Genomic DNA, 27,744 nt, shown 5'->3' with positions numbered 1-27,744 from the left:
CATAATAATTAGTTCGTTTTGTTTTATATAAGTATTTATCCTATAAAACATTTTTCCCTCGGAATAACGATTTAATTACAAATAACATTGCACTTCACAGTACCTACGCCATCGCCAGTATAAATGTCGCTGTTTTGAAAACTACTAAATATAACACAAAATATTTTAATATTATACTAAGCTTTAGCCTTTGGCTGTTATAAGTAAAACATGCGATTTATCGGTAAAATCCGTACAATTACCGATGGTTAAATGACGATGGGGTGTTGGTCGATATAGCCGGTTGGCGCGCTGCGAGTCCCGTGTAACCGGCCGGTGAACGCGGAGCGAACCGCGGCGCGCGTTTATACACGTATCATCGTCGTCGCGGGTTCGCGTTTCCGCCCGCCGACCGCTGGTGCGCCGGTACAGTACAAGTGTGACAATTGGCCATGGAGCATATTTTGTGCCAAACGTACGTCTGTTCGACCTATGCGCCACGTGACGTGTGTACATCTGTGCCGTGGTAGTAATAAAACGTTTACTGGAGACATGTTACCCGCCGAACACTACAAACAACTACTGCAGGCCACGATCCCGAAGCACCGAACAGAACAGGTACCTATAATTTATATATATAAAGGGTGATTTACCCCCATTTTTCGTTTAAAAATTAATTTATTTTTATTATAATTTTTGAATTTTTTACTTAAAGACCATATTTGTAAATTATTGTTAAAATGCATAATTACTATTATCCTAATAAGTATACAAAATTAAATAACTCAAAAACCATACTCCCTCAAATTATTTGGATTTTGATACAGAAATATTATCCGCTAAATAATTCACAGTAGAAAAGGAGGTTCTCATTGTATCGCTACATGACACGCTTTTAATAACACAAAAACTTTATAAAATTTGAAAATTCCAAAAGTCTCAATAGCTACATTATTGAAGAAAAATAGGATGAACATTGAACGTGCTTAGTAAATCACCCTGTTTAATATGCCTTATACATTTTATGTGTTTTGAATATCGATTTTATCTTATTGATTAATATGTAAGGCTGCTGTGCTTATAGGTATATAGGTATACATATACCTCAATACCTATAGACATAATCAACTTTCTTGTGCTGTACCAACCGTGTGACTGCGTGAGTAGGTACCTATTTGGTTTGGTTAAATTAATATACATAAATTATATACCTACTGTATACATAATTATTAATTACAATGCTCAATAGACAGAAAGCTAAAAAAAATGAATTTAACTCTTTTGGTTGATGAGCCATACCTTATGTATAAGTTTAATTTGGAACACTGACCAATATAAAAAATATATTATAAAATAAAAGAATTTACGATGTGATATAGTTTTAAGTAAATCCTTGAACGTATTATATGATCTATATGAACCTACCTAAATATGGTGTAAACGTATATTTATCTACCTATATAGAGTTCAAACTTTAGCTGCTGCAGGCTATATGCCTATATATAAGTTTATAATAGTATTATACATATATAGTACCTAGATAATATTTTAACCTTTAATAATATACTATAATACAGTAACAGGGTGCACCTAACGTAATTATAACATTAATTTTAATATATATTTTAATAGTTTTTATTATTTATATTATGTTAGATTTATATGGCATAACTATATTCAAGTACGACTGTTGACTAATCGGCAGTAAAATAAAAAACATAACTTTTTTAAATTATTTGAATTTTGCTTATTAATTAGATTAAAAATTAATGTAAAATTGTTTTAAATTTATATGTATATAAAATTATAAAAATATATATCTATGTATCTACCTACTTCATATTATTCAATATAATTAATAAATATTAATTTATAAAGTCCTCATTTTAAAGTAATATTATTCAAACAATTTCTCAATATAAATTATTATACTGAAAGGTTTTATTGGATTAGTAAGTAATAAGTATAATGTATACTTTATATACTTATACTATAATCTAAGTGAATAGTGATGTATCTACTGTTATTTTAAATGTAATATATACTCGTTAACGTTATATATGCGGTTGAAACTCTATAAACTGTAAATAATTTTCTATCAGATTCAAATAATTCTTGTGTAGGTTGCTATAGCCTGTTTAAGTACCTATAGTATTTTTTATAATTTCCCAATATTTAACGAAAATATTTAAAAAAAACATGATAATATTGTTTAACATATTATTTTAATTAAGTTATACGTTTTGTTGAGTTTCAAAACACAGCAATAATTATATAGCTATTAAATATTTGATCTGGTGACGTTATAATTTTATAGAGAAAAAAATAATTTCAAAAAGTTTTAATCACATTTTTGAGCCTTTTATACAATTTTGAAAATTGTAATGATTTTATTCTAGAAGTTGACTGTATCTGTCCATCCGTTCTTACTAACAATTCGTCGTTTTAAATTATTAGTATATTATAGCTATACCGTTTATTTTGAGTTATATTATAAAATCATTAATAAATCGAATATATGCATATTAGTTATATAGAAAATTAATATAGGTACGTATACCTCAACAAAGAATATCTTTAAATGTTTTTCATGGTAAAACGTGTTGTCATTTTGAATTAAATATTCAGAATATTCTATAACAAAGATCATCAAATACTTTAATAAATATTTAAAATGTCTACAAAATTGTTTGCTCAAAACATTTTTTTTTATCTACTTAAGTCATCATATGATATTACTGTCAATAATATAATAAAAATATATTATTCTAATAAGTCATACTCATATTTATTTATTTTAAATAGACTTGAAAATTAAATATTTTTGTTGGTATTCTTATAATGTTTGTCCGAGATATACAAATTAAAAACTCATTGGACGTGAGTTGTGCTTTGCCACGCCCAATAGATATACCTATAGCTACCGCGTACAGCCGATTAGTATTATACACTTTAGACGGGTTTTACATATAAATATATATTGAGCTACTGTGCGCAGTGTAGATAAATTATTGTGTAAAACAAATATCAGATGAAAACCTATAATATTATATAATATCATGTGTGTATTACGACTAATATAACATCGTGTGGTGAAAATACAACGCAACAAATTATACTTTATATACCTAATAAATGTGTAAAATATTAGATGGTATACGCGGTACCCATCATGTACCACACACGAATTATTTTAATATATTAATGCTATTACCACCGTCATCACTGGCTGTACTTATTTTAGTATAATATTATATAGATATACGACGTAAGTTGTCTGCTTTTTTACTAGGTAATTAAAAATGAATCGTTTATGTTTCGTTTTATCCCGTCCGCTTATATTATTCCATTATATGTATTTTCGTCAAATCGAAAATCTACAGAATTATACTGTTATATGATATGATGTTATATATTTGTGTATTATTGAAAAAGATTTTATAATATAATTAAAATTTATAATTCGTGTACCTATATGTCGTTTGTGCCGCGAGTGGTTTACGGGTCGGAGGAGGAGCATGGACGGGTCGCTCCTTCTTGAGAGGGGAGGAAATGTAAATAAACATCGGCGCCACTAGCTGTAGTATAATATTGAGGATATAAGAACAGCAGCTACCAGAAGAAACCTATATACACGCGCTCGTTTATCGGACGAAGACCACACACGTGGAACACCCTCGTTTACATTATGTTTCGTATATATGCCTCTATATAACTATATATATGTATTTATGTATACTGCGTGTATAGAGCTATCTCTATTGACCACCCATCCGCCACTTGTAGCGACCCACAACGCCTCTTTGCAATAATATCTTCTTTCGCTTACATTATTAGGTACTACATTCATTTATACAAATGTTACAGGTACCTACATATATCTTTTACTTAGTATTTTTCAATAATAGGTATAATAGTTTGATTGTTCCGCAAAATTATGTGTATATACGTACGAGAATATTATACATATATTGAATTTTTTTCAGTATTTTTATAATATTATTGCCTCCGCATGTACCTATAGGAAGCCTAGATATAATGTAAATGTATATTGACTTAAATTGAACAAACTACAATTCAAGATATTTCAATTATTTCAGTACCTATGTTTATTGTATAGACTCCTTTATATATATCATTACTTGTTTATTTAAAATTTGGATCTTTTAATTAGACAAAAATATGAAATAATACTATGAATTATTTATACGCATTATACATATAATAAAACATCTTTACTCTGTACTTAATATTTATATATACTATATAGGAATCTAAATGGTGATAAAATTATTTTAATAGTAATCTACTAAAAGCATCAAACAAATATCAAGTTAGTTTCATTTGCTATATACCGTGGGCTATCCACCTCCGTGTTTATTTAATCAATGGTAAATGGTAATGTAGTAATTTATACTACTTAAATCCATCGGACCATAATATAATTATATAATACATTATTATTATGTTATATAAATTTATATAATATGTATATATCCATTGACCATTTTATATCGTTATTCTTAATCCTTTTATATAAATGTATTATAAATGAATGGATTTTTATATGTATGTTTCTGACGACACTATCATGAAACTTTTTTATGTTGTTTTTGAAAATTTGTTCAAAATATAGAACAACTACTAAGTGTCCATATGGTACCTTATTTCATTTAAGTCACAAGAAGGGAAAGGGTCTAGGGCGGGTACATATATTGTTTTTTAATGTATTATTAGGTTTCGACGAGGAATTTGAATAATTTCACAATTTGTATTTATTTATTTTTATTTAAAAAAAATGTTCACGTACGAATCCGGGATCTTAATAAGCTAGTTTAATATATAGGTAAACAGCTAGGGTGTCCGGTGAGGATTTACCCATTGTGATATTTCCTGAAATAATAGAGATATCATAATTATGTTTTTTTAAATGACTCACATAGACAAAGACTACAATATTTCATATTTTCATATAATTTAATGTTTTGGTAAAAAAATTTAAAAAAATAATTTTTTGTTTAATTAAACGTTTCAACATTTTATTTTTATTAGCATATGGTGATTTTAATATTTTTTCTAGTGTCAATAAAAATTTTAAATTATATAATAGGTAATATATTATAAGTGCCTGCAGTATTAACGTGTTATCAAACATCTGGCCCGCAGGCTCGTGCTCGTATAATAATCCAAAAATATTCTCAAAACTAAAAAAAAATATTAAAAATCATATAATGAAAATAAAATGTCGAAAGTCAAAATTTTCAGAAAAATAAACTTATTAAAAAATTAAAAAAATTATTATTTTTTTTACTTTTTTACCAAAACATTAAATTACATTAAAATACAAAATACCTGTAGTCTTTATCCCTGTGAGTTATTTAAAAATATAATTATGATATCTCTATTATTTCAGGTTACATCACATTGAGTAAATTCTCACAGGCCACTGTATATTTAATACATAATTATAATTTATAACCTATATATAATATTAATAAATAGGTGTTTCTTTTCTTATTTTTCGCTGTGTTATCACAATTTACAAAAAATTAATTCCGCTTTAATTTATAGATATATCTATGTAGTGTAGGTTATAACTTATGAAACCAGTGTTTATTTTTTTTTGTGGGGGGGGGGTGATTGATGGGTATTACCCCCTTGGAGAAAATTTAATATCCCCCGAAAAACAGTATGACATTATACTATGCGTGATATTATTTACTTCGATGGCATATTCTCTTGAAAATGTACGATACCTCTCCCCTGGGATAGAAAGTCTGAAATATAAAAACTGCATGTACGTAACATTTGAATTTATTATTTAGACTATATATAATTTATCAAATACGTACCTAATTTATACTTCTACGCTATTACTCTATATTTGTTTAAGTAGGTGATGTAGACACTAATTAGTAACTTTAGTGGATTTTTTACGTATTATACAAAGTAATTAATAAACAATGATTTTAAATTATCAATACTAGCTAATTAACTAACAACCATAATATAAATTAATACATTATGTTATTATAATCCCATATACTTAAAAAAGGATATAAAAGGAATTTAATTTAATATATTAAAGGATTTTTTTATATCATATATTGACATGTTGTCAATACAATATAATGCATTTCAATTTTAATAGTATACTCATATATTAGACACATTTTTCAAAACTGGTCTTGAAGAAGTATTTATATAAAATCCAAAAATTATGAGCCATAAATGTTTACAACTTCCGTAGCTTAAATCATATTATGGTTGTGTGGACCTTATTTTAATAAACAGTTTTTTACTTTGGTAATACTTCATAGTTGTGCCAAAATATGAAGGATAACTGGCAACAAAAATTAAAAAAAAAATATCTGTAATTTTGCTGGTTCGTTACACAGTTCACGTGATCAGAATAAAGTTGTTTTTCTAATTTGTTGTATTATATTATATAACACTAACGTCTAACCTGCAATACTTGAGTGATAAACGAATCACAAGAGAGTATATTCAGATGCGTGAGAAATTAACTACGTGCGTCTATCTATATTTGATTACGATCATACCATTGAAGTAAGAAATATTTAAGAAATATGAGAAAACCCATAAACCTAATCTCTATTCTTTAATCTCGCATATTCAATTTCACGTTTCAAAATGGTATATATTTCATAGGTAAAATAATGTTTGTGATTTTTCAGTCTGCCGACTTTTAATCTTCTAAGTAATAACTCATGTTTTCATCGTTTAAAGGTTAAACATGCGTCTTAGTTTAAAATATTCCAAAATTATTTTTATGTCCTAATATTATATACCTATTATAGGTATTTTAAACTTACATTGTTATAAATTTAAATAAAAATAACGAGACAATTAGTAATAAAAAAAGTAAATGAAAATTAATTTTATGTTTTAAATTATAGAATAAAATATTGTTTTAGTTTTGTACTATAATAGCAGTCAACTGTCAACTTTATATGTATTAACAATTAAATAATATTGAACGTACTCATTATAGGTTTTAAAGTTTTTATAGATCATATTTTGGCAGACAATACATAACTTTTAATACATGCATTTTCCATTTTAATACTTATAACAGTCTAACAGTAGTATAGAAGCATATACGTAGTTAGCCTCTTAAGTTTAAAATGCTTAGAATCTAAACTTTAAATATACATTTAATACACATCATCATATATCACTATCATAATTTATTTTCATAACTATAAGATATAGACATGTTGGTATATCGTATATATATTATATATGTAAACACGCTATAATTAAATTCACAAATAACGTATATATATAATGTTCATATAACCTTACTGATTTAAAATATTTTAAAAGTTAAGTATTATTGTATTGTTACCTTTTAAATTTTTTTAAATCGGTTCGTAATTCTTAAGCTACTTTGCTTAAAAAGTCTTATCTGTTTACAAAATGATTTAACCATATTACCTTTGTATACTTATTACTTAATTAATGATATAAAACGTCTAATAAAATAAAATATATAAAAACAATTATATTTGAATATCAATTCACACCTATATAAGAACTACAATCTATTAAAATACAAATAAGTCATCAGTGAAAAGTGTGTTAAAATAATAATAATTGATTTACAATAATGTATATTGTATACGATCGAAATTAAAAACTAACTTATTTATATGTACTTTGTTTTAATTTTGTTAATAGCTCATTATCTAAGTAAGCTAGTAAACTATCAAGTATAACAATGAAAGAAATACACATAGCGACATAGCTTCATTTTTCCTTAAGAAATTATATTTTCTGCTTATAGGAGGCTGTCAACGGTAATTTATTTAGATACAGCCGCCGTGCTTACCCACGGCAATTTGTAGGTATATAATCTGTAGTCTGTAGAATATACATAGAAATTAGAATACTACGATATTATTATTTTTGTACTCCTACCGCATAGTATACACCTATAGTATTATAGTATCTGTACTACCACTACTATACCTATATGAATACTACCATTGGCTTTCAATTATAGCCATGGACGCATTACACACGTTTAATGATACGTAGGTACTGTATTATTTTCCATTATTACTGTAAAAAACGTGTCTATTTTTAGGTCGCATATATGTACACTATATAGATACATTAAATGTAATGTAATATTGTGAATAGTATATATACATACTATAATAGTATATAATATAAAATATAAAAATATAGGACACATATACCCAAATATGATTTGACATTATAATGTTTATTATAATAAATTGTATTTATTATCGTGAACATAATCAATGGTTATACAAGAATAATTGTTAATTATATAAATATAAATATGTCCATTGTCCATTTAACGTTAGATGTTTTTATTGCTTTTAATGAATGCGCCCAGTTGCTCTATTTTATAACAATAGTGATTGCTGACTTGTCGTTACTGGCTCTACATTTGAAACTAGCAAGCAATTATCTCATCAAATAAAAATATTAGTTAATGTGTTAATTGAAAGCGTTATGAAATCAAGGATTATCAATTAACATCGATGTTGATTGCCTCTTGCACGTGAAGCATGTTACAAAAACAATGTTATACAATTATACATACGTGAGAACGATAGTGACCAGTGACTGCGATCTGTCATGGAAACAGAACATTTATAAAAAAATCATCTGTTTTACGTATTTAATACACTGCATCGAAGCTTTTTTTCTATACTGCGAATTTATTGGAAAGTATTTTCGAAAGGGTCCAATAAGGCCTGAGGGTTTAAAATAAAAGATTTCCATATAAAATCTATCATGTTATGTTATGTATTTCGTATATTATATATACATTATACATAGTTACCATTCGCCGTCCGCATAAAAGAAAAAATTCTAAACGACATTCGAGGGTGGGCCGACGCTTGGACAGACGCTGCAGCAGTTATAATATGCGTGTACATGCGTGTACGACAGATGTGAAGTAGCGTTTATTATATTGTATATTATATTCGGCGTCACCGACGTTGATAATATTATATGGTCCGGTCGGGTAGTTCGATGACGACTATACGTGACATACCCCCCTACATCCCGTCAACCCTCTCAAAGACAACCGCTACAGTGTACGCGCACATATATTATTATATATCTATAGGTATTAAGTATATATATATATATATATATAATATAATATATTTTATAAAATTGTCTGTTAAGACTGTTCGTGTATTATACATTATATAGAGATGGCGGAGGCCGCCGTCGCCGCAGCATCCGTGCGTCCGGTCCTAATGACTGGAAACGGACAATCACAAATTACCGTACATATATATATATATATATATTATATACATACCGTATTTATATGCTGACAATGAATGACGGCGGCGACGAAGACACGACCGTGTATATAGTGTATATTATACGCGTATGTATATGTGTATGTGTGTGTGTGCGACGATGGGAGGGAGGGCAAGGAAAATTCAAGAATTTATATCGGCGGCGGCGTCCGACGTCAAAAGCGGTACATTTGACACGGTCCGTTGGCCTCGCACACGTACAACCAAGGCGGCCGCGGCGACTGCACATACACACATACACACACACACACGCGCGCGCGCTCGCGCCGCCGACCTACGTAGCCTATACACGAACGTTGCTTCGATGCTGCGAGGATATTGGATAGAGTACAACATAATAATAAAATATAATAATATTTTATTAATATCCGCGGGGAGTTTTCGAAATTTCGAGTATTGATCACGTGGTGTAAAATATTATTCCCTTTTATCGTCGTCTTTATTTATTTGACACGATGTATACATTATTTTATCGAAAAATACGCTGTTTCATAAGTCACGCGTAGTGATAGTTTGACTGTATGTCTGTATATATGATTCTTAAATATACATATACATAAACATAATACATACATATATTATGCAAATGCAAGATGCGAGTATAAGTGTATAACTAGTTAACATATATATTATATTATAAGCCTGGTACACGCGATTACTATTTGAGCATACACCAACGATAGTAAAAGTGTATAACACATTTAAACACATATGTTAGTAATTCATTAAAATAAGCCTTAAACCTATATCCTTATACGTAAGCATTAATGAAAATAGTGTTGTTCTATTAAACACTTTAAGTAAATAATATTATCCCTAAAATATCTACATAGATATAGATATTTAGCAATAATACAAATTCCTCAGTAGGTACTAGGTACCTATATCGACTATACCGAAGGAAGTTCAAGAGAATTACACTCAATACTCGAAGCTGGAATGTCAAAATATTGAAAGTTTATTACATATAGACAGCACTATACTTGCAGTTTGTGCTAATGTATAATGTATGTATTGATATTATTAAGAAATTAGAATAAAAAAAAACTCGTTTTAATAATGTTTATACACAATACATAAATATATTATTAAACTGTCATACAGCACTACAACATTCAACAGAGTAGGTACAGACACGCCTAGTATGGGGTTTTAGACAACTTAAAATAACAACATGCCACAGCTAATACCTAGAACTGTTTGTATTTAATTTGATTCGTATTAGTATATGGTGTGTTTTTAGTTTCATCAAGCAATAATTAGTGCCATTCTGATAGTATGTATTCGGTGTTCGTGTTCCCCCTAGGGCAGATCTAAACATTTTAATTGACAATATACATTTTAAGTGTCACGTACCTTAGTACACCAATTATACACCGTGTATACTGTATATAAATATATATAATATGATTTTCTTATAAAGATGTAAATTGTTTGTCTTACATTCCTATAGTTCAAATCTTCGATACGTATAGTTTTTATTAAGTTAATAAAACTTGAAGTGTAATATTAGTTATAGACTCATAGTTATTATTTTAGTTTATTACTATAGCTTTTACGTATTAAAATATTGAAAGGACACTTTGTTATAGTATTATTATACTAATATAATATGAATAATATAAATATGAAATATTGAACTTAATATGAACAAAAATACACGAACACGATGTCTGTTAGAAATTAGCAGGCTTGCTTCTTGTTTTATAATTTATACTATATACTATAAACATATAGATATTACTGATATATATTAAATAGAAACATTGTTTATCTACATTTTACTTTAAATTTGCTGTAGTGCAAAGCTGCAAGTAAATATCTAGACTTTTAAAATCCACTATCCAGTACTCTAGCAGTGGGCAATGGTTGAATGGTGTAGACGTGTAGTTCAGCCTAAAGGTTGTAAGATGTATTAGATGTAAGCATATAATCTTGAAGCAAATTAAAAAATATGCACTCATTCACGTTTGTTTTCGAGTAGTCAATCGAGTGGGTTATACCTCTCCTTTAATCAATTCTACACCTAGAGGCAGTTAATCTTTCCATGCCTCCATCTAAACAACTATTACACTGCTTTTTAGAAAAATCGTGCGAATGGATTTGTCGTTTCTGTATTTCAAAATTTCAAACAACTCAGATAAAATCGGCAATTCATAACTGTATATAGGTATCTATAGTATAATATTACATAATTGGGATAAATTATGTTTATTACAAAAATAACTGTTGAGTGGAAGAAACATTTGTGAACTTACCTATTATCATAATGCGTGCTCAACATAGATTTCTTGGCACTGTTTCGATAAAAATAATTACCTACGAAATTATATAGTATAGGTATTACGTTTATCTATAAACTATATATAGTGGTAGCTGTGCATCAACCCTATACTAGTGTACTTTATAATAAAAAACTGGGTTCACAGCTACGTCATCTGTCGTGTCATGTCCAAAAGTTGAGACAGCCCAATCCTGGGAATTTCCCGGTAGACGAATCACGAATGGTTTGTGAATGTCGAATGAAACCATGATAATAATGGCTAATCAGAATAAATAGAAAAAACAAGACACATGACATGACAGACAAAATAGCTGTGAATTCAGCTTGAGAAATAAGAACTTTCATAGTTAGGTAGTTGGTTTTTATATGTTACAACTCAAAAGTCAGATGGCTGTATAATTGTTTAGGACGAAAAAATATTTTATTCGTTTTAACAATAATTTTTGTTGTTAAAATTAAATGCCAATATTAAATTATTAAACATCGCGCTGTTTGTAAGATAGGTATGAACTTTAAATTATAATTACATACAATATAGTGACAGACGAAAAATACTAACGTGATTAACATATTATACATAATAAAATATTATTTCAAATATTATTTATTTTTATCAGGCGCGGATATCCAGACTAAATTTACGGGGGGAGGGGGAGAAATACTATGTGCGTATCGTATTTTATCGGCTGCCAAAAACAGACATCCTAAAATTTACCTATGTGGCAGACTCTACGGGGGGGCATGGCCAATTGCCCCCCTTGGATCCGCGCTTGATTTACATGAGGTATTTACCCTTTTTCCTCAAATTTATGTCATACTAGGCAAGTAGGCTAACCTACATGTAAGATATCATAGAAAATATAAATATCGATTAGGAATATCGAAATTTCAGATTGTAAATTAGACTGTTGACGTAAGATCACCTGGTAGCAAGTTGATAATTTATATGGGTTGGTGGTGGGGCGTAACAAACAAGTACCAAGAAAAAAGTACTTATTTATTTTGTTTTTTTTTTTTTACAAGATGCGCGTATACCTAATATATTATAATATTAAAATATCTCGACCGGAGAGAGACGTTTATCATCCGGGCGGCCGCTCGCGCGGAAGTCGTGTTTTCGTACACACGGCGGCGACTAAAAATGCGTTTGGCGGCAGATGAGGCTGCGGCGATCTACAGAGAAAAAACAAGGGCGCTCGCCCGCGCAAGTATTTATTATCGCTGTGTGTGTAGCTGCCTGCAGCAGCAGCAGCAGCTGTAGCAGCTGCCTGCGATATTGTGCCGTCGTCCACGCACGGTAATGTCCGTCGCGCATCGTGCCGGCACTGTAACGACGGCCCCGACCATGACAACAACAGCTATATACAGACCGTAATAATAATATTCCATATTATTCTGCTATACGTACTACACTACAGTACACTGTGCCGCCGACCGTGAGTTATAACCACGGTTACAACATTATCGGGTAGTGGGAGAAATTCGGCCATCTGCCGCCGGCCCACCGCGCCACTGCCGCCGCAGACTTGAGACCACCGTGCCGGGCACACTCGTCGGCGCTGTTGAACGGTCTCTTCGGCAAACCTTCTCCCATTCCGATCCGACTGCCGCGCCGAACGCAGCTCTCCACATTCCGCCGTGCGCCTACGGCCGCTGTTCGCCGTTCTCTCACCGTAGTGTGTGTGCGTGTGTTATGCCGTGTGCGTGGTGCTCGTCTGTGTAATATGTAATATCGTCGAAAACGAAATTGTTAACTATTTAAAATATCGTATCCGCCGAGTTCCGCGACGGTTTATTCCGTAGTTTGATGCGATAATATCGGATTGTGTTTAAATCGAGTATTACATTCGTAGTGTTATTTTCTCGCAAAATAATGTGGTATGACTTATTCTATGAAACACCGTGGTTGTCCGGTCAATACGACAAAATATAAATAAATAACTATATAGATACATACCGCACAATAAACGAAATTGCCTAGGTAGATACATCTATCTAGGTAGTAAGATAGTTACTAAACGTCGCTCTCCGTCTTCAAAATCATTTACCTCAAAACGGTTTTTTATGACGAACAATCGCGAATCGTTTTTATTTCCCAATGAGGATACATTCGATTAAAAGTGATGCAGTGGAGATATGGTCGACCAAGTTTCAGTGGACTTGTACGTGAGGACCACATTTCAAGATGCACAGGTCGCACGTAGACAAATCGAAAAGGTATGTTCAAATCTTCGTGATTTTACATCCTTTAATTTATGGTGATTTACAAGCTACTGCACACGGATTCTGTTATTACAACACGTCCCCCTGAAATGTTGGCTTAACTTTTGAAAATCCTGTTTATATAACAATATTATCTGCGTTGAGTTCGCCCGCAGGCTCAATTCAACCAATCACCTTGTTCTCAAGCCAATGATCTCTAAATCTCAATATTGGCCTTAATATTCTTGTTATCAGTACCTACCACGAAGTTGTCATTCGTTCATGTCTTAGGTTTGCACATAATGCAGATACTCGTGAAATGGGGAAATCGTACACCGTATCGAATTTCTACAACAAGCGTTTGAATAAAGTATTTACGACGTTGTGTGATTATGCGTCGTTAGTATAATTACTAATAATTTTCATTACCTTGTCATTTACTGTTATTTTAGACTTAAAAAATGATTGTGAAAAAACGTGTAGACACCTAAATTTGATCTCAGAATTACGTACGTAAACATGGGCATAAAACTATGACGTATATAATTATAATTAATAAACAAAATTAGAAACTGTTTTGAATAATTCAATTTCTTCGTACCTATTCCTTTAAATTAATTTTGGATCTATTGCTCTGTTAAATGTGTTCTAAAGCTTCAAATTTCATGCATAGTATACGTACAATCTACAAGTATAGACTTACAATTACATTTAATTACTAATTAATTCGCTTATTTTTGTGTGAAGTTTCATGTCTTTTGAAATGTTTCTCGTATTGCAATTTTAAAATTATCCGGAACCATCTATTATGTCGACTATTTGTATCCCTTTGTGTTGGAAATGTGCCGGTTCATTAAACATGTTTAATACACAAATATACCTAAATCTTTTAAAACGTTCAAATACTTTAAAATTATGTTTACCGCGGGTATATCGGTGTATCAAACCACTGTAAGACTCGTCATAAAATATCTTATATTAGAAAAAGAAACAATTATAAAAAATATAATATTTACAGAGACTGTTAAACTATTTCATGTTTCTTTGGGCCTCGTCTAATTTAGCTTATTCACTGCAAAAGCAGTGTCATATTACTACTATTACTTATATATATTTTAAATAATTATAAATTATCACAAATTTCAATCGAAAAATGATTTTAAGTTGATATACCAGTAATGTTTAGTTGGGCGTTTTAAAATCATAGAATTTTTTTTAAAGGTATTGTGAATAGATAATCATTATGTGCATAAGATATAAATATATAATTATTAATAATAATTAATAATAGATTATTAAAATATTAAATACTTACTGCTTAACTGCTTACACTAAAAGTTATACGTTTTATAATCATATTTATAAAAACTCAATGTTTCGTAAAATGAATAAACATTTTCACCTTAATTTAATTTTAAATATTATTCTTACAACAATTTCTATTAATTAATTATATTTGTAAGTATAGCTTGAATCAGTGTTTATTTCGAGGGGCGGGGGTATACCCCCATAGAAAAATGTATACGATATTTTTACTTCCCTTTATTATTTTTTACTCCTATGGCATACCCCCGCGAAAATTTACAATACCCCCTAGATATAAGGTTGAAATAAACACTGGTTATAATATCCTTGTACCTATTATCATTTTAAATTTAAAATTATTTTTTTATGGAGACAAAGACATCAATATATCTATGTTTTACTTAATTTAACATTACAATGTCACAATACCATTTTATAGAGTGATATACTTAGAATATTTGCTTGGTGATGAATAGTTATCGTATTACACTATTGTCTATTACATATTAATGTCGGGTTGCACACTTGTATGAGCAATCGCTAAGCATTTATTGAATTATAGAGTGAGCTAATGGTCCCTTAAACACGATGGTCCATTAAGTTAATCAATTTTTATGCATGCCTGTTAAATGCATGTTAAGAAATGTGATTTTAGTTTTTTTTTGATAAATCGCGATGTTTGATCTAAAACCTAAATGATAACGTTGTAACATAATATATATTTAGAAGAAAAAGCAAGGATGTAAAAAACGACGATGGTGACCCGTATTAAGATTGTATGTGGTGTTACTTGAGGGTGATTTTAATTTTTCTGTTCTCTGTTGCATTATATATGGATTGGATGTAATCATACTTTTGTGTATATATTACATGGTATATCTTTTATAGGAGGCTGTACCGGCTTCTGAACAAATGCATATAACGTATTTAGCAGGGGTGGTATAGGTGGTTTTATTCATTTGTCAGTTAGATGTCCATCTCCACATTTTTATTCGTATATCAGTGACTCTGTGTGTTGGGTAGTATACATGTTGGTACAAAAGTAGGGTTGTAGTATTGAAATATTTCTTTATGCCTTCTTCAGTAATTCAATTTTTTTTATTTTAAATATTGGAAATTTAAAAATAGAAAAATCAGGAAAAAGCCTTACTTTATATTGTTTTAATTCTACATATTTCAACATAATATTATGACTACAAAATACAAAAAAAACCACAACAAAATTAAAATATACCTATACCTAATGTAAAATATTACCCTACAATGCAACGCAACGATTCGATCTTCTGTCTGGAATTTCTTTTCAATAATGGTTACATTATTTGGTTGTTTCTCTGGTATCAGTAAATAGTAAATACTAGTAGTAGGTACTTATTATACATTAGAAAAAAAGTCAGCACAACTGCTTATTAGTTATTACGTTTGCTTTTTATTACTGTTTTATATTTTTTTTAATAGTTTCAAATTTCACTAAATAAGAAAAGGACAGTATACCTATACAATTCGAATGCATGATATTTAATAATAGGTAATATCAGTAAAAGTAAACTATATGGGTTATTTTATATCAAAAAAGTATCACCACAGTAAAATTATCGTCACTGTGAATAATAATTCAAATTAATTGAAATTATATTATTTCAATTTTTTATATAACACATTTAATATGGATTACAATTAAAAACGTACCTATATAATAACTGTTTTTAAATATAGTTAATAATTATGTACGAGATTTTATATGTTCTAGTTGTAATGATATTACGTATAGTTGTAATAATGTATAAGTATCTATATAGCCTTTAAAACAGGAAGGTTAATGCTGTAGTTATTATTTTTTGACCCAAAACCTAAGTGTTCGGCATATGTTTTTAAAATAGTAATTCTATTACACACAGTATACTGGACTTATTGCTACCAGGAATGATTATATATGTTGCAACCAGTCTCCTTTTCCCTATGATTGAGGTGTCTGGGTGGTCCTCATGATTTCACACAACACAATGTTGTCCCTATGTATATGGATATATTGTGTGTGTGTGTGTGCGTGCATACACGAGCGTTGAGGAAGTAACATCCAGCTGGCACATTGCTCCCACTGATCTCGAAACAGTGGTTCTCATATTTTACTTAGGCACTAATATCACGTACTATAATATTGAATTTTATTACTTACTCTCTTACTCAATACCTATTCAAAATTAGTTTTATATTATACGACTATTGTCGGAAAACATTTAAGATTTGATATATAATCAAATCATTTGTATATCCAATACAATTTTTGATAATTATTATTATTAGCATTAAAATTAGTAATTTGAACCTTTTAAACATGTAAAATGTAAATATACATAACACTTGATGTGCGGTTTCAGGGCAAAGCTTCAGGACGTTTGTGTGCTGTGCGGTTTAGAGCTTGGGAGCAAAAGTGCTTGGAGCGATTGGGTAGGTCAATCCATCGTAAAACCCATGTATTCTTTCTCCCACTGTTGTTGGGCCTCGGAGTTCTGTTGGCTGGATTCAAAGCCTTTGATAAGAACTCCCAATTTGATCAGTTATGGGTTGAGTGTAAGTTATTTCAGTTATTAGTTAGTAATCAATAATTATAGCTATGAATAAATTATATATGTATAATTTATACAGCGGGAGGCCGTCTGGAAACGGAATTACGTTACTCAGAATCGGCACTTGGTGAAACGGAAAGCGTTGTACATTTGTTGGTCACACAAACAGCCAAAGAGGCTACTTCTCCGGAAGTGCCTCAACAGCGGCTTCTTCATAGAAAAGCGTTACTCGCACACCTGCAGCTCCTTAAAGCCGCATCTCATGTCACGGTCAACCTTTTTGACGTGTAAGTTACCTGATCTTATATCTATTCTACTATTTTTTTTACAAATAACAAATAATGTCTTCTTTCTTATTAAACAGGACATGGAGTCTCAAAGATATTTGCGTATCGCCGAGCCCACCAGATTTTGAAGTCCACTATATTGATACTGTAATTTTTTTTTCCTTAGTCAAAAAGTAAATTTATTTATTAATAAGTTTTTTTTTAGATATTTGAAAATATGATGCCTTGCGAAATAATTACTCCTTTAGATTGTTTTTGGGAAGGTTCTAAACTTTTGGGTCCAGAAAATCCTATAACAGTCCCGTAAGTAGCAAGTTTAAATTTGCTTTTAACAACCAATATATTATACTTAACTTATTATTTTAATTGTATTTAGTGGTGTTGGAAATGGTATGAAATGGACTAATTTAAATCCTCTGAGTTTAATGAAATCTATTAAAACCCTAGAAACCACCAATTTTCCATTTGATATGCTAGAAGCTTACATGAAACGAGTAAGTGTCAAGTGGAATATTAATATAAAATAAGTTATACATGTCTTAAAATAATTTTTTATCGACGTTAATAATTTAACTTTAGGCAGGAATCAATTCAGGTTACCAAGATAAACAATGCTTAGATCCGGACGATCCCGACTGTCCAGAAACAGCCCCGAACAAAAAGACAAAAAAAGTGAGTTTTTTCAACTATAACCTCTTATGAAGTAAATGTAGTAAAATTTTAGGCTTACGTTTAATTACAATTACCTTGATACCCAACCTTGTAACTATTAACATAATATAATAGTTTTGTTAATTTAACCTGTTGGACTGGTTAATTATTAGCATGTAATCTGCATTATATTTCACGTGCAATTAATTTTAAATTAATGGATAAAAGTTGTAATTTAAGTATTTTGTGTATTGTTTATAACTACTTATACCATGATTAAACTCGATGTGAGGTAAATCTATTAATTAATTAATTTAAAAATAAACGCATTTTTATTACAGCCTACTAATAATTATAGCCATAAATAGAAAATTAACATCTTATAATTAACATTGATAACAAAAAGTGCATGAGCCCATCGTTTATTTATATAAATATCGTGAAAAAATAAACTGCAATTTTTTTCGTATCCATTTTAATTTTCTAGGTCAAACACATTTTTAAAAGGAAAAGTTAGTAAGCTTCACTTGCTCAAATATCTATCTATTTGTTAATTGTGTTATTTGTCTTGATCTTAAGTTGTATATTAGGTAGGGAATCTAGCCAATATGTAACATTTAGGCCCCCCAGACAACATATATAACTTATTTGCATAACAAAGACCGCTTGGGAGGCATTGTGTTCGCCGGAGCCTATTCATGTCTTGTCATAGCCAAACACACACAACCAGACACTCGCTCACTCGTTCTCCCTCCACTTTCTTTTTCACCGATGCTCGGGGTAATTGAAGTCGGTATACCAGTGAACTCGAGGACCACACACGCAACTATGGAGCTATCATTCTTGGTCGGTGATGCCTTCATTATGGTTAAGGTAATAGGCCTTGGGCTATACACAATGCACACTGCACAGCACCCAAGCATTCCTTCGCATAAAAAAAAAGAAAAAACACCAATATCACCTTACTTTTGATTTTTATTACAGCATTCTTTTCACATGTCTCACCTATATAATGAATTAAAATATTCTGTGCTAAAATAAAAAAAATTAGGTAAATATTCATGAGTACTCGATGACGTATACTAATACATGTATACAAACGTAAAGGTTTATAATTACTACAATATTAACTACATTTACGTATTTGTTTATTAAAAAGACTAAAAAAAAATAATAGATTATTAGCATCAGAATTTAGTAATTAAATAAATTAATGTGTTAAATATTATTCTATAGTTTGATTTTGGATGTATAGGCTGTTTAGGTGGTCTCAATGTCGGTGGGCTAATTTGTTAAAAACACAATTTTTTTCTCCGCGACACATTTACATTGCACGCGGAATTGCAATAATAAATCTCAATAATATTATATATTTTATTTTTGGCATTTGTGTGCCGTGTAAATGGCAACTCAGCGCGCGCCGGTTTACTTCATGGGAGGTCCCCATATTTTTCAGCGTGTGTGTGTGTGTGTGTGTGTGTGTTAGTGCATTGAAACCCGAACACTGAACAGTTTCATCCTTGCGTCTTTATATTTTTGATATGTTCTTAGAATGCCGGTCCCCAGTCGTAACACTATATAGCTCATGACTTTACCTGATCATAATTTAACGGCTTCGCCCTCCCTCCCGGCCATTGCGCGCAGAAAAAAAATCAAAAACCGTTCGCGCGTTCACCTGCTGCTTAAGTCACATTCTTGGAGATCCTATATTACACCATCATATATTATATTATATTCATGGGTAAAATCTCATATGAATGGAAAAATATCACAAAGCAATATTTCACATTGTAAGTCAGAAGATTGAGTTACACGCCAATGTCCAATAATAATGCATCGTTGGATACACCCATTCAAATATTGCAATCACTATAGGTCCTACCTTGGTTAACCATAATGTGTGACATTTTGCAATTGTTACTATTTGAAAAAATGCCGACAGTCTTTTTGTTCGCCATTTTAGTTTCTTCTATTATTTAGGTCTTTTATAATTTCCAATTCTCGGTAAATAATTTTTCAAACAGTCGACCATATTATTAAAACTTAAAATAATAATCGTTTTCCATCATGTGATGGAAGATTAAGGATCTTACATCTTTGGATAGGTACTATTTATTTATTATTCATATCGTATGTGAAAAACAAATTCCTCATTAAGAGGGCGTCACACCCGCATGTGTTGTCTCCGTCTTACAAGTACGTAATACATAGTAAATTTACGCTCAGCAGATCACATTTAGCTCCGTTAGTTAAAAAAATTAGAGCGATTCAACCTATTATGAAAATTGATGGTAAGAACATTATCTGTGTTTGTATGTTGGTTTTTACGATAATTTAATTTTTAAGCAAGTATTAGGCGTATATAATATTGTGTAAATTAAAAATGCTCATAACTCACTCAAAAACTGAATAATCGTAAAAAACCAACACACGAGTACAAATACAGATAATGTTCTTATCATCAAGTTTCATAATAGATCAATTCACTCTAATTTTTAAACTAATATAACGGAGTTAAACGTGATCTGCTGAGCGTAAATTTGGTATGTTGCGCACTTGTAAGACGGAAACAACACATGCGAGTGTTGCGTCCTCTAAAGTTATAATTTAAAATGGAGACATGGAGTATTCATTCTATAACAAATATTACATAGGTATTCTTACACAACTTTTCACTGCAAAATGTATTTTTTTTTTTTACATTTAAATTTTAATTATAATTATTAAAATAAATGTAATCTAATACAAATAATATTCTTCACTTTTCAAAGTTCGTCGTACCGTATATTATATATTATACTGAGGTACATTGTGTCCATGTGATATTGTTAATTTATTCAACCTCATTGTGTAAGTGTACTAGAGAGGATCTATTTAGTCTAAACATACCAGCATCTCAAATGAAAAAAATATAACCTGTACTCATGTTCATCAACCGTGTAATATAATTAAAATATTATTATTCTAACAAGGCGTGCATTATGAAAGGGGACAAGATCAACGCCCACATTTCCTGTACCCACATCCTTGTTGTAAATGATAACTATATTTTTTAAGTAGGTAACAAAAGTCCTTAACAGTGTTGTATTATTGAAGGGGTAGAATATTAAAAGATTTAATTATATTTTTAGTTAAATAGATTGTATGCCAAAAACAATTTTAAAATAATAATAAACTTACAGATACCTGATATTGGAGCAGAATTGGCCAATGGTTGTCGTGGATTTGCTAGTAAATATATGCATTGGCCTAAAGAGTTGCTGTTAGGTGGTATTACTCAAAATAAAACAGGATACATCCAAAAGTAATTACTAATTTTCATTGTGAATAGTATATAATTCTATTATTTATGTTTTGTTTTATATAAATAAAATTTTTTAGTGCTGAAGCATTACAGTCAGTATTTCAACTAATGGGTGAGAAGGAATTATATGAATTTTGGTTACAAAGCTATAAAGTATTGCATTTTTCGTGGGATAAAGAGAAGGCTGCATTGGTGCTCAAAATGTGGCAAAAGAAATTTAATGAGGTTAGCATATAAAATAATATATAATATATAAATAAATATGATATACATAATTCATGTATAATTTAAAATTTTAGTTACATTTTTAACTGGTTGTAAATATTTGATTTTATGTTTGTAGGAAGTCAAAAGAGTGCTTAAATCCGCAACAATGGTTCCATATGATTTTCATACATTTTCAACAATGTTACTAAAAGACTTACTTAACCAATTCAATTTTTTGGACCCTAAATTTATTTATATTGGATGTGCATTAATGGTAATTTTTTTTAATAATTTTTAAAGAAATTAGAACAATTATAATAAATTATATGTTTTTCAGCTACTTTATGTTTCGTTTATGCAAATAAATGTATTCGACCCTGTCAGGTCTCAATCAATCATTGGTCTATTTAGTTTCCTGTTAATTCTTTTATCAATTGCATCTGGTATTGCTTTCTGTTGTCTTATTGGAATTCAAATACATTCTGCTACTTTAGCTGTAAGTCTAAGAATTTATTTTATTTATAACATTTATGTATAGTATATACATTTTATAGAATTATACATAATGAAATAATTTATCAATATAAATAAAAACAAATAAAATGTATTTATTTATTAATTCATAACTTATAGGTTGTTATTTCAATTGCAATAGCCCAAGGAGTAAACAGTATGTTTTTATTGATGTTCAGTTATAAACGAGTGTCAAGTCATGGATTTGATGAAACTGTAAGTTATATACTTTTAAAAGTAAATAAAAAATAATTTTTCTAATATGTTTATTTTTAATTTAGACTCAAAAATATAGTTGTCATGTGGGTAAAAAACAAGTAGGAATGGTGCTGAAATCGACTGGAACAAATATAATAATGAAATCTTTCATCACCATAGCAATTTTTAGTATTGCTGCCATTGTGCCAATTCCTGCATTACGAGCATTTTGCTTGCAAGTTGCTATATTGACCATATTTGTTTTGGTTACCACACTTTTTGGTATTACATCTCTTATAAGCTTTGATGTGCGGAGAAGAAGAAGTGCAAGAATTGATATATTTTGTTGTTTTCCATCTGAAGACTTACGATGGCCATTTTTCAACAATAATAATAATAATTCTCTGGGAACAGCAAGCACAATTGATGGACAAATGCGTCAATTTACTGAAAAATCAGATTTACCTACTCCCGCATCTTCAAATTTATTATTGGTTAGTTATTAAAATACTTAATTGTGTTTATATTTATCAATTAACATTCTATGATTTTTTTTTTTTGTACATCAGAAAGAATTTAAAGACCCAAATTCAGATTGTGATGACTCTCCAATAACAAGAAATACATATTTTTTTAATTGGAAGCCTAAAGACATTGCTCAAAAATATGTTCAGTATTTGACAACTGGGGCATGTCGTATACGTGTCATATTATTATTTATTGCGGTATTGGGAATTAGTGTGTGGGGAATTACCAGGATTCAAGCAGGATTGACATTGCCCGAAATGGTGCCTAATGGTACTAACGAACAAAAATTTCTTGAAACATATGGTCAGATGTTTGGATTTTATAACATGCACGCAGTGACACGAGGTGATTTTGAGTATCCGACTAATCAAAAGCTATTGTATGAATATCATGATGCTTTCATGCGTGTTCCTAACATATTAAAAAATGACAACGGTGGTTTACCTCAGATGTGGCTTACATTATTCAAAGAATGGCTATTAGGTAATTTATACTATTAGTAATATTATTTCAAGTTTTAAGAATATTGTATTTAATGTAATTCATTCTATAGGGTTACAAAAAGCATTTGATAAAGACTGGGCAAAGAAATGCATTGGTCAAGAAGGATGGGAGCCATGTGCAACTGAAAATGGTATTCTTGGTTATAAGTTACTTGTCCAAACAGGCAACAGTGATAATCCCATTGATAAATCATTAGCTGTGAATGCCAGACTGGTCAATGAAAATGGCATAATTAATGAAGAAACGTTTTATAATTTATTGACTGCATGGGCATCTAATGATATACTAGCATATGGTGCATCTCAAGCTAATATCCGTCCAGAACCTCGTCGTTGGACGCACGTAGCTAACGATTTTGATTTACAGATTGTAAAATCATCCCCAATAATTTATGCTCAAATGCCATTCTATGCCAGTTATTTGTACGAAACTTCTGTAATAACAAAATTCATATCTACAGTACGTGGCATATGCAAACATTTTGACGAGCGTGGATTGCCCAACTATCCATCAGGCATCCCTTTTGTTTACTGGGAACAATATCAAGAACTCAATCAGTATTTGTTTGTGGCCATATTATTTGCATTTTTTGTTTTGTTTTTAATCTGCGGTTTGTTCCTATGCAATATCCGAGCCGCTCTCATAACATTATTTATGTCTGCAACACAAGTCATTCAAATTTTGGGTTTTATGGGATTTGCTTACATAAAATTCAGCGCCATACCTGTTGTATTAGTAATTGGTACTTTGGGTACTGGGGCAACGTTCACTATACATCTTTGCTTAGTAAGTTAAATAGAATATTTTTAATAGTAATATATTTTGATAATAATCATGTATTTTTATTCAACAGAGTTTTGTCACTAGTATAGGCGATAGACACAGACGAATACATCTTTCTGTAGATCACATGTCTAAAATAATCCTTCAATCTGGAGTTACATTAGTTATCGCTGTCATTATGCTTGTTTTCCAAAATAACTATGTATCAAGGTAAAATGAAAATTTTTTTATTGCAAATAAATAACATTGTTATATTATATTTTTATATAATAATGTTTTAATATTTAATTGCAGGTTATACTTTCTCATATTAATTGCTAATACAGTATTTGGGTTATTTAATGGCCTTGTGTGTTTACCAGTATTCTTATTTATGTATGGACCACCACCAGAGGTTTGTTTATACAAATAACAGTAAAGCATTTTAATAATTATTAACTATTTAAACTTTTTACACAGATAAAACCTTTGAAGTATGCTGACCGTATAAGCACACCATCACCAGAACCAATCAAAAAGCGGGCTCGTTATACCAGCATTAGACAATCAGTACCTCCACCACCATCCAATCGAACTCATCATCATCAACAGCAGAATCATCACAGACATCATCAACAACAATACCATGGAAATAATGGTTCATCTCGAGCACATGGTGGATTACACTATGTGCCTAGAGATGGATCATTGTCCACTATTGCTGAAGAATCTGGTTCCTATCATTCTGCATCTCTAGCTCATATGGAAAAGACCAAATCACAAGTAAGTTTTTAAAGATTTTCAGTAATAACGCATTGATAATATAATTTAATTTTAAATTCTATTTATCAAAAAATGTTCTTCCCTTCCTAATAATTGAACTTAGCACCTTTTTAAATTTAAGCTGGATGCCTGTATTACTTACAACATTGAAAGTTTCTTAATTAAATTTAAGTTCCTCAGAAATAAGTGATATAATAAATAAAATAATAAAATAATTTTCCTGTGACTTGTGATATACATATTATGTATTGATGGATAATATTTTACATTTACGGGGGAAACACTTTTTGTAAATACATTGCTTATAATATTAGATGTAGTTACAAGTTATTGAACCTGTAAGAATGTTTAAATTGCATTTGATTGTTTACTATCTATTCATATTCGGGTATGTGTATATAAGTTGAAATTGAGGGTTTAAACCTCATTAAAATCTTTTATAAAAACATTTTTATACATAATATATAACTTAATTCATAATTTGTGTGGATATGAGTTATAATATTTATAACTCCCAAAAATATTTTTCTGTGTACATCCTTGTCTATTAAGTATTTAGTAGACAGATATATAGAGTATTGCATTTTTTTCTTTTAAGTCATTAAATATTAATAGAGAAATATTTAATACAATATTTATTTTATTTGTTTAGCAATCATTAACAATATCACCATCCCTATCAAGCCAATCAGACTATAGTACAGACAGTGGATCCGAAATTGATGCACCACAACGAACTCAGTCTGTACCTACAGGATCGACTCAGACTTCTGCGCCAACCAGGTGCATAGTGACAGCCAAATTTGAACTTGAGCTTGACGGTAATATGATGAGCGCAGCCGCACAACCTTGTGTGCATAAATCATCATCAAAACATCATCACAACAACCGCCAACCAAAAAGGCATAAACGCCATCATAATACTAGGTACTGATATAATAGTGCAATTTGTATTGTTTTTTTATTTTAATTTTAACAAATTGATTAATTATTTATGCTAGTAAAAATGCTCAATTCATTGTATATTTTAGATATTTTATAATGACAATTATAATTTGACTTTCAGAGTTAGTTATGTGATTGGGTAGCTCTCTTTGTAAGCTTAAAAGACTGATGAATAATGAGTTTAGTCTTAATTAAGACTTATTGTTGAATAACTACTTTTTATGTTTTTTTTTAACCAAAATTGTTTTGTATGGTTAAATATTATTTTTATTATTATATAATGTGTAGTTGTTAAGTTAATTGAATGAAGAAAATCCTTCATACTTCCCTACACCTTAGAAAAAATACTGTCCCGATTTAATTGTGTACCCCCTAGTACATTATAATCGCAACACGATGCTCGGTTCAAATTGTATTTTGTTAAGATTTAAATAATTCTAGTCAACTTAACAAAAAATTTGCATTATTTATTTTGTTTTAAAAAATAAGTTAATAATACTATCAACAAAAATAACAATTTACAATTTATTACTACGACAATAAGGAATTACTATTTTTTTCTGTTTTCAATATATATATATTTATTATATATGTACAAATTGTTCCTAATCGTTTTTATTGCGTCATCCGTTGATTAAGAATATATAGATTACTAATATTTGTATACATTCCTCGCATGATATTTTATACAATTGTATTTAAATGTACTACAATAATTGTGTTATGATTTGTAAAATATATTTATCAGTTGACTGATTTACATTACTTATTAATCCTAGATAATTCATTAAAAATATCATTCTTAATGAAATGATTATTTTTGAAATCACAGAATTCATTTAAATGTTAATTTTATGTAGAATAATATAAATGATTATATTATGCAAATGTATTGCAATTTACAGTACAAAATGCTCATAGAAAATAATCTAAAATAATTTTTGTACCTTTTTTTGGATTTTATTTATTTATTTATTTTATTTTTTTGTATCATATGTATTATGTGAAATTAATTTATTTTTGTATTTATTTTAAATGTAAAAATGTTGTAAAAAAAAACTTAGTTTTTAAAATATAACCAAAGGTTTATTTATGATATGTTTTGGAAAAATGTATTTAATTATTTAATTTTTATGCAGGATTTTTAAGAAGAGTATAATATAATGTAATATTATAATGAGCATATTGTGCATGTCAATGGCATTTACTTAAAGGCGATAAGCTTTATTAATTTGATCTAATTGATTGCCATTTTATAGTACTTTTTAATTTAAATAGTTAGTTTTTTTCTTGAAATGTTGAACATTTTTTTTGCATATTTAATGTCTTTCCATTGATATTTTACAATTTTTTTTTTTTGCGCATTCCTATAACCTTTTAGTCC

At 29.6% G+C, this 27,744-nt stretch overlaps 1 protein-coding gene across 2 annotated transcripts; it reads left to right on the top strand.

Moving 5' to 3' along the window:
* The first annotated feature begins 348 nt into the window (after positions 1–348).
* Positions 349–27,656, top strand: LOC132932460 (protein patched). Of its 2 annotated transcripts, none has more exons than XM_060998845.1 (19): positions 349–597; positions 17,490–17,682; positions 17,758–17,965; positions 18,043–18,112; positions 18,171–18,268; positions 18,342–18,459; positions 18,545–18,637; positions 21,799–21,920; positions 21,998–22,145; positions 22,264–22,401; positions 22,465–22,623; positions 22,761–22,856; positions 22,922–23,332; positions 23,408–23,849; positions 23,920–24,656; positions 24,724–24,863; positions 24,948–25,047; positions 25,113–25,415; positions 26,068–27,656. In XM_060998845.1, the coding sequence occupies exons 1-19, from the start codon at positions 472–474 to the stop codon at positions 26,347–26,349; spliced, it is 3,984 nt and encodes a 1,327-aa protein (XP_060854828.1). In that variant the 5' UTR covers positions 349–471; the 3' UTR covers positions 26,350–27,656. The 2 variants fall into 2 exon arrangements, with proteins under 2 accessions (XP_060854828.1, XP_060854837.1); XM_060998854.1 differs by lacking the exon at positions 349–597 and adding an exon at positions 13,033–13,821.
* The last annotated feature ends 88 nt before the right edge of the window (positions 27,657–27,744 follow it).

This window comes from Rhopalosiphum padi, chromosome 1 (genome assembly GCF_020882245.1).
Source record: "Rhopalosiphum padi isolate XX-2018 chromosome 1, ASM2088224v1, whole genome shotgun sequence".
Taxonomy (NCBI): domain Eukaryota; kingdom Metazoa; phylum Arthropoda; class Insecta; order Hemiptera; family Aphididae; genus Rhopalosiphum; species Rhopalosiphum padi.
The sequence above is the reverse complement of the archived record's forward strand: the minus strand, read 5'-3'. Positions and strand labels throughout refer to the sequence as shown.

Coding starts and splice junctions, on each gene's coding strand:
- LOC132932460 (XM_060998845.1), top strand. CDS start 472: ATGCGCCACGTGACGTGTGTACATCTGTGCCGTGGTAGTAATAAAACG. Junction 17,683..17,757: donor TGATCAGTTATGGGTTGAGT/GTAAGTTATTTC, acceptor TAATTTATACAG/CGGGAGGCCGTCTGGAAACG. Junction 22,402..22,464: donor ATATTGGATGTGCATTAATG/GTAATTTTTTTT, acceptor TATGTTTTTCAG/CTACTTTATGTTTCGTTTAT.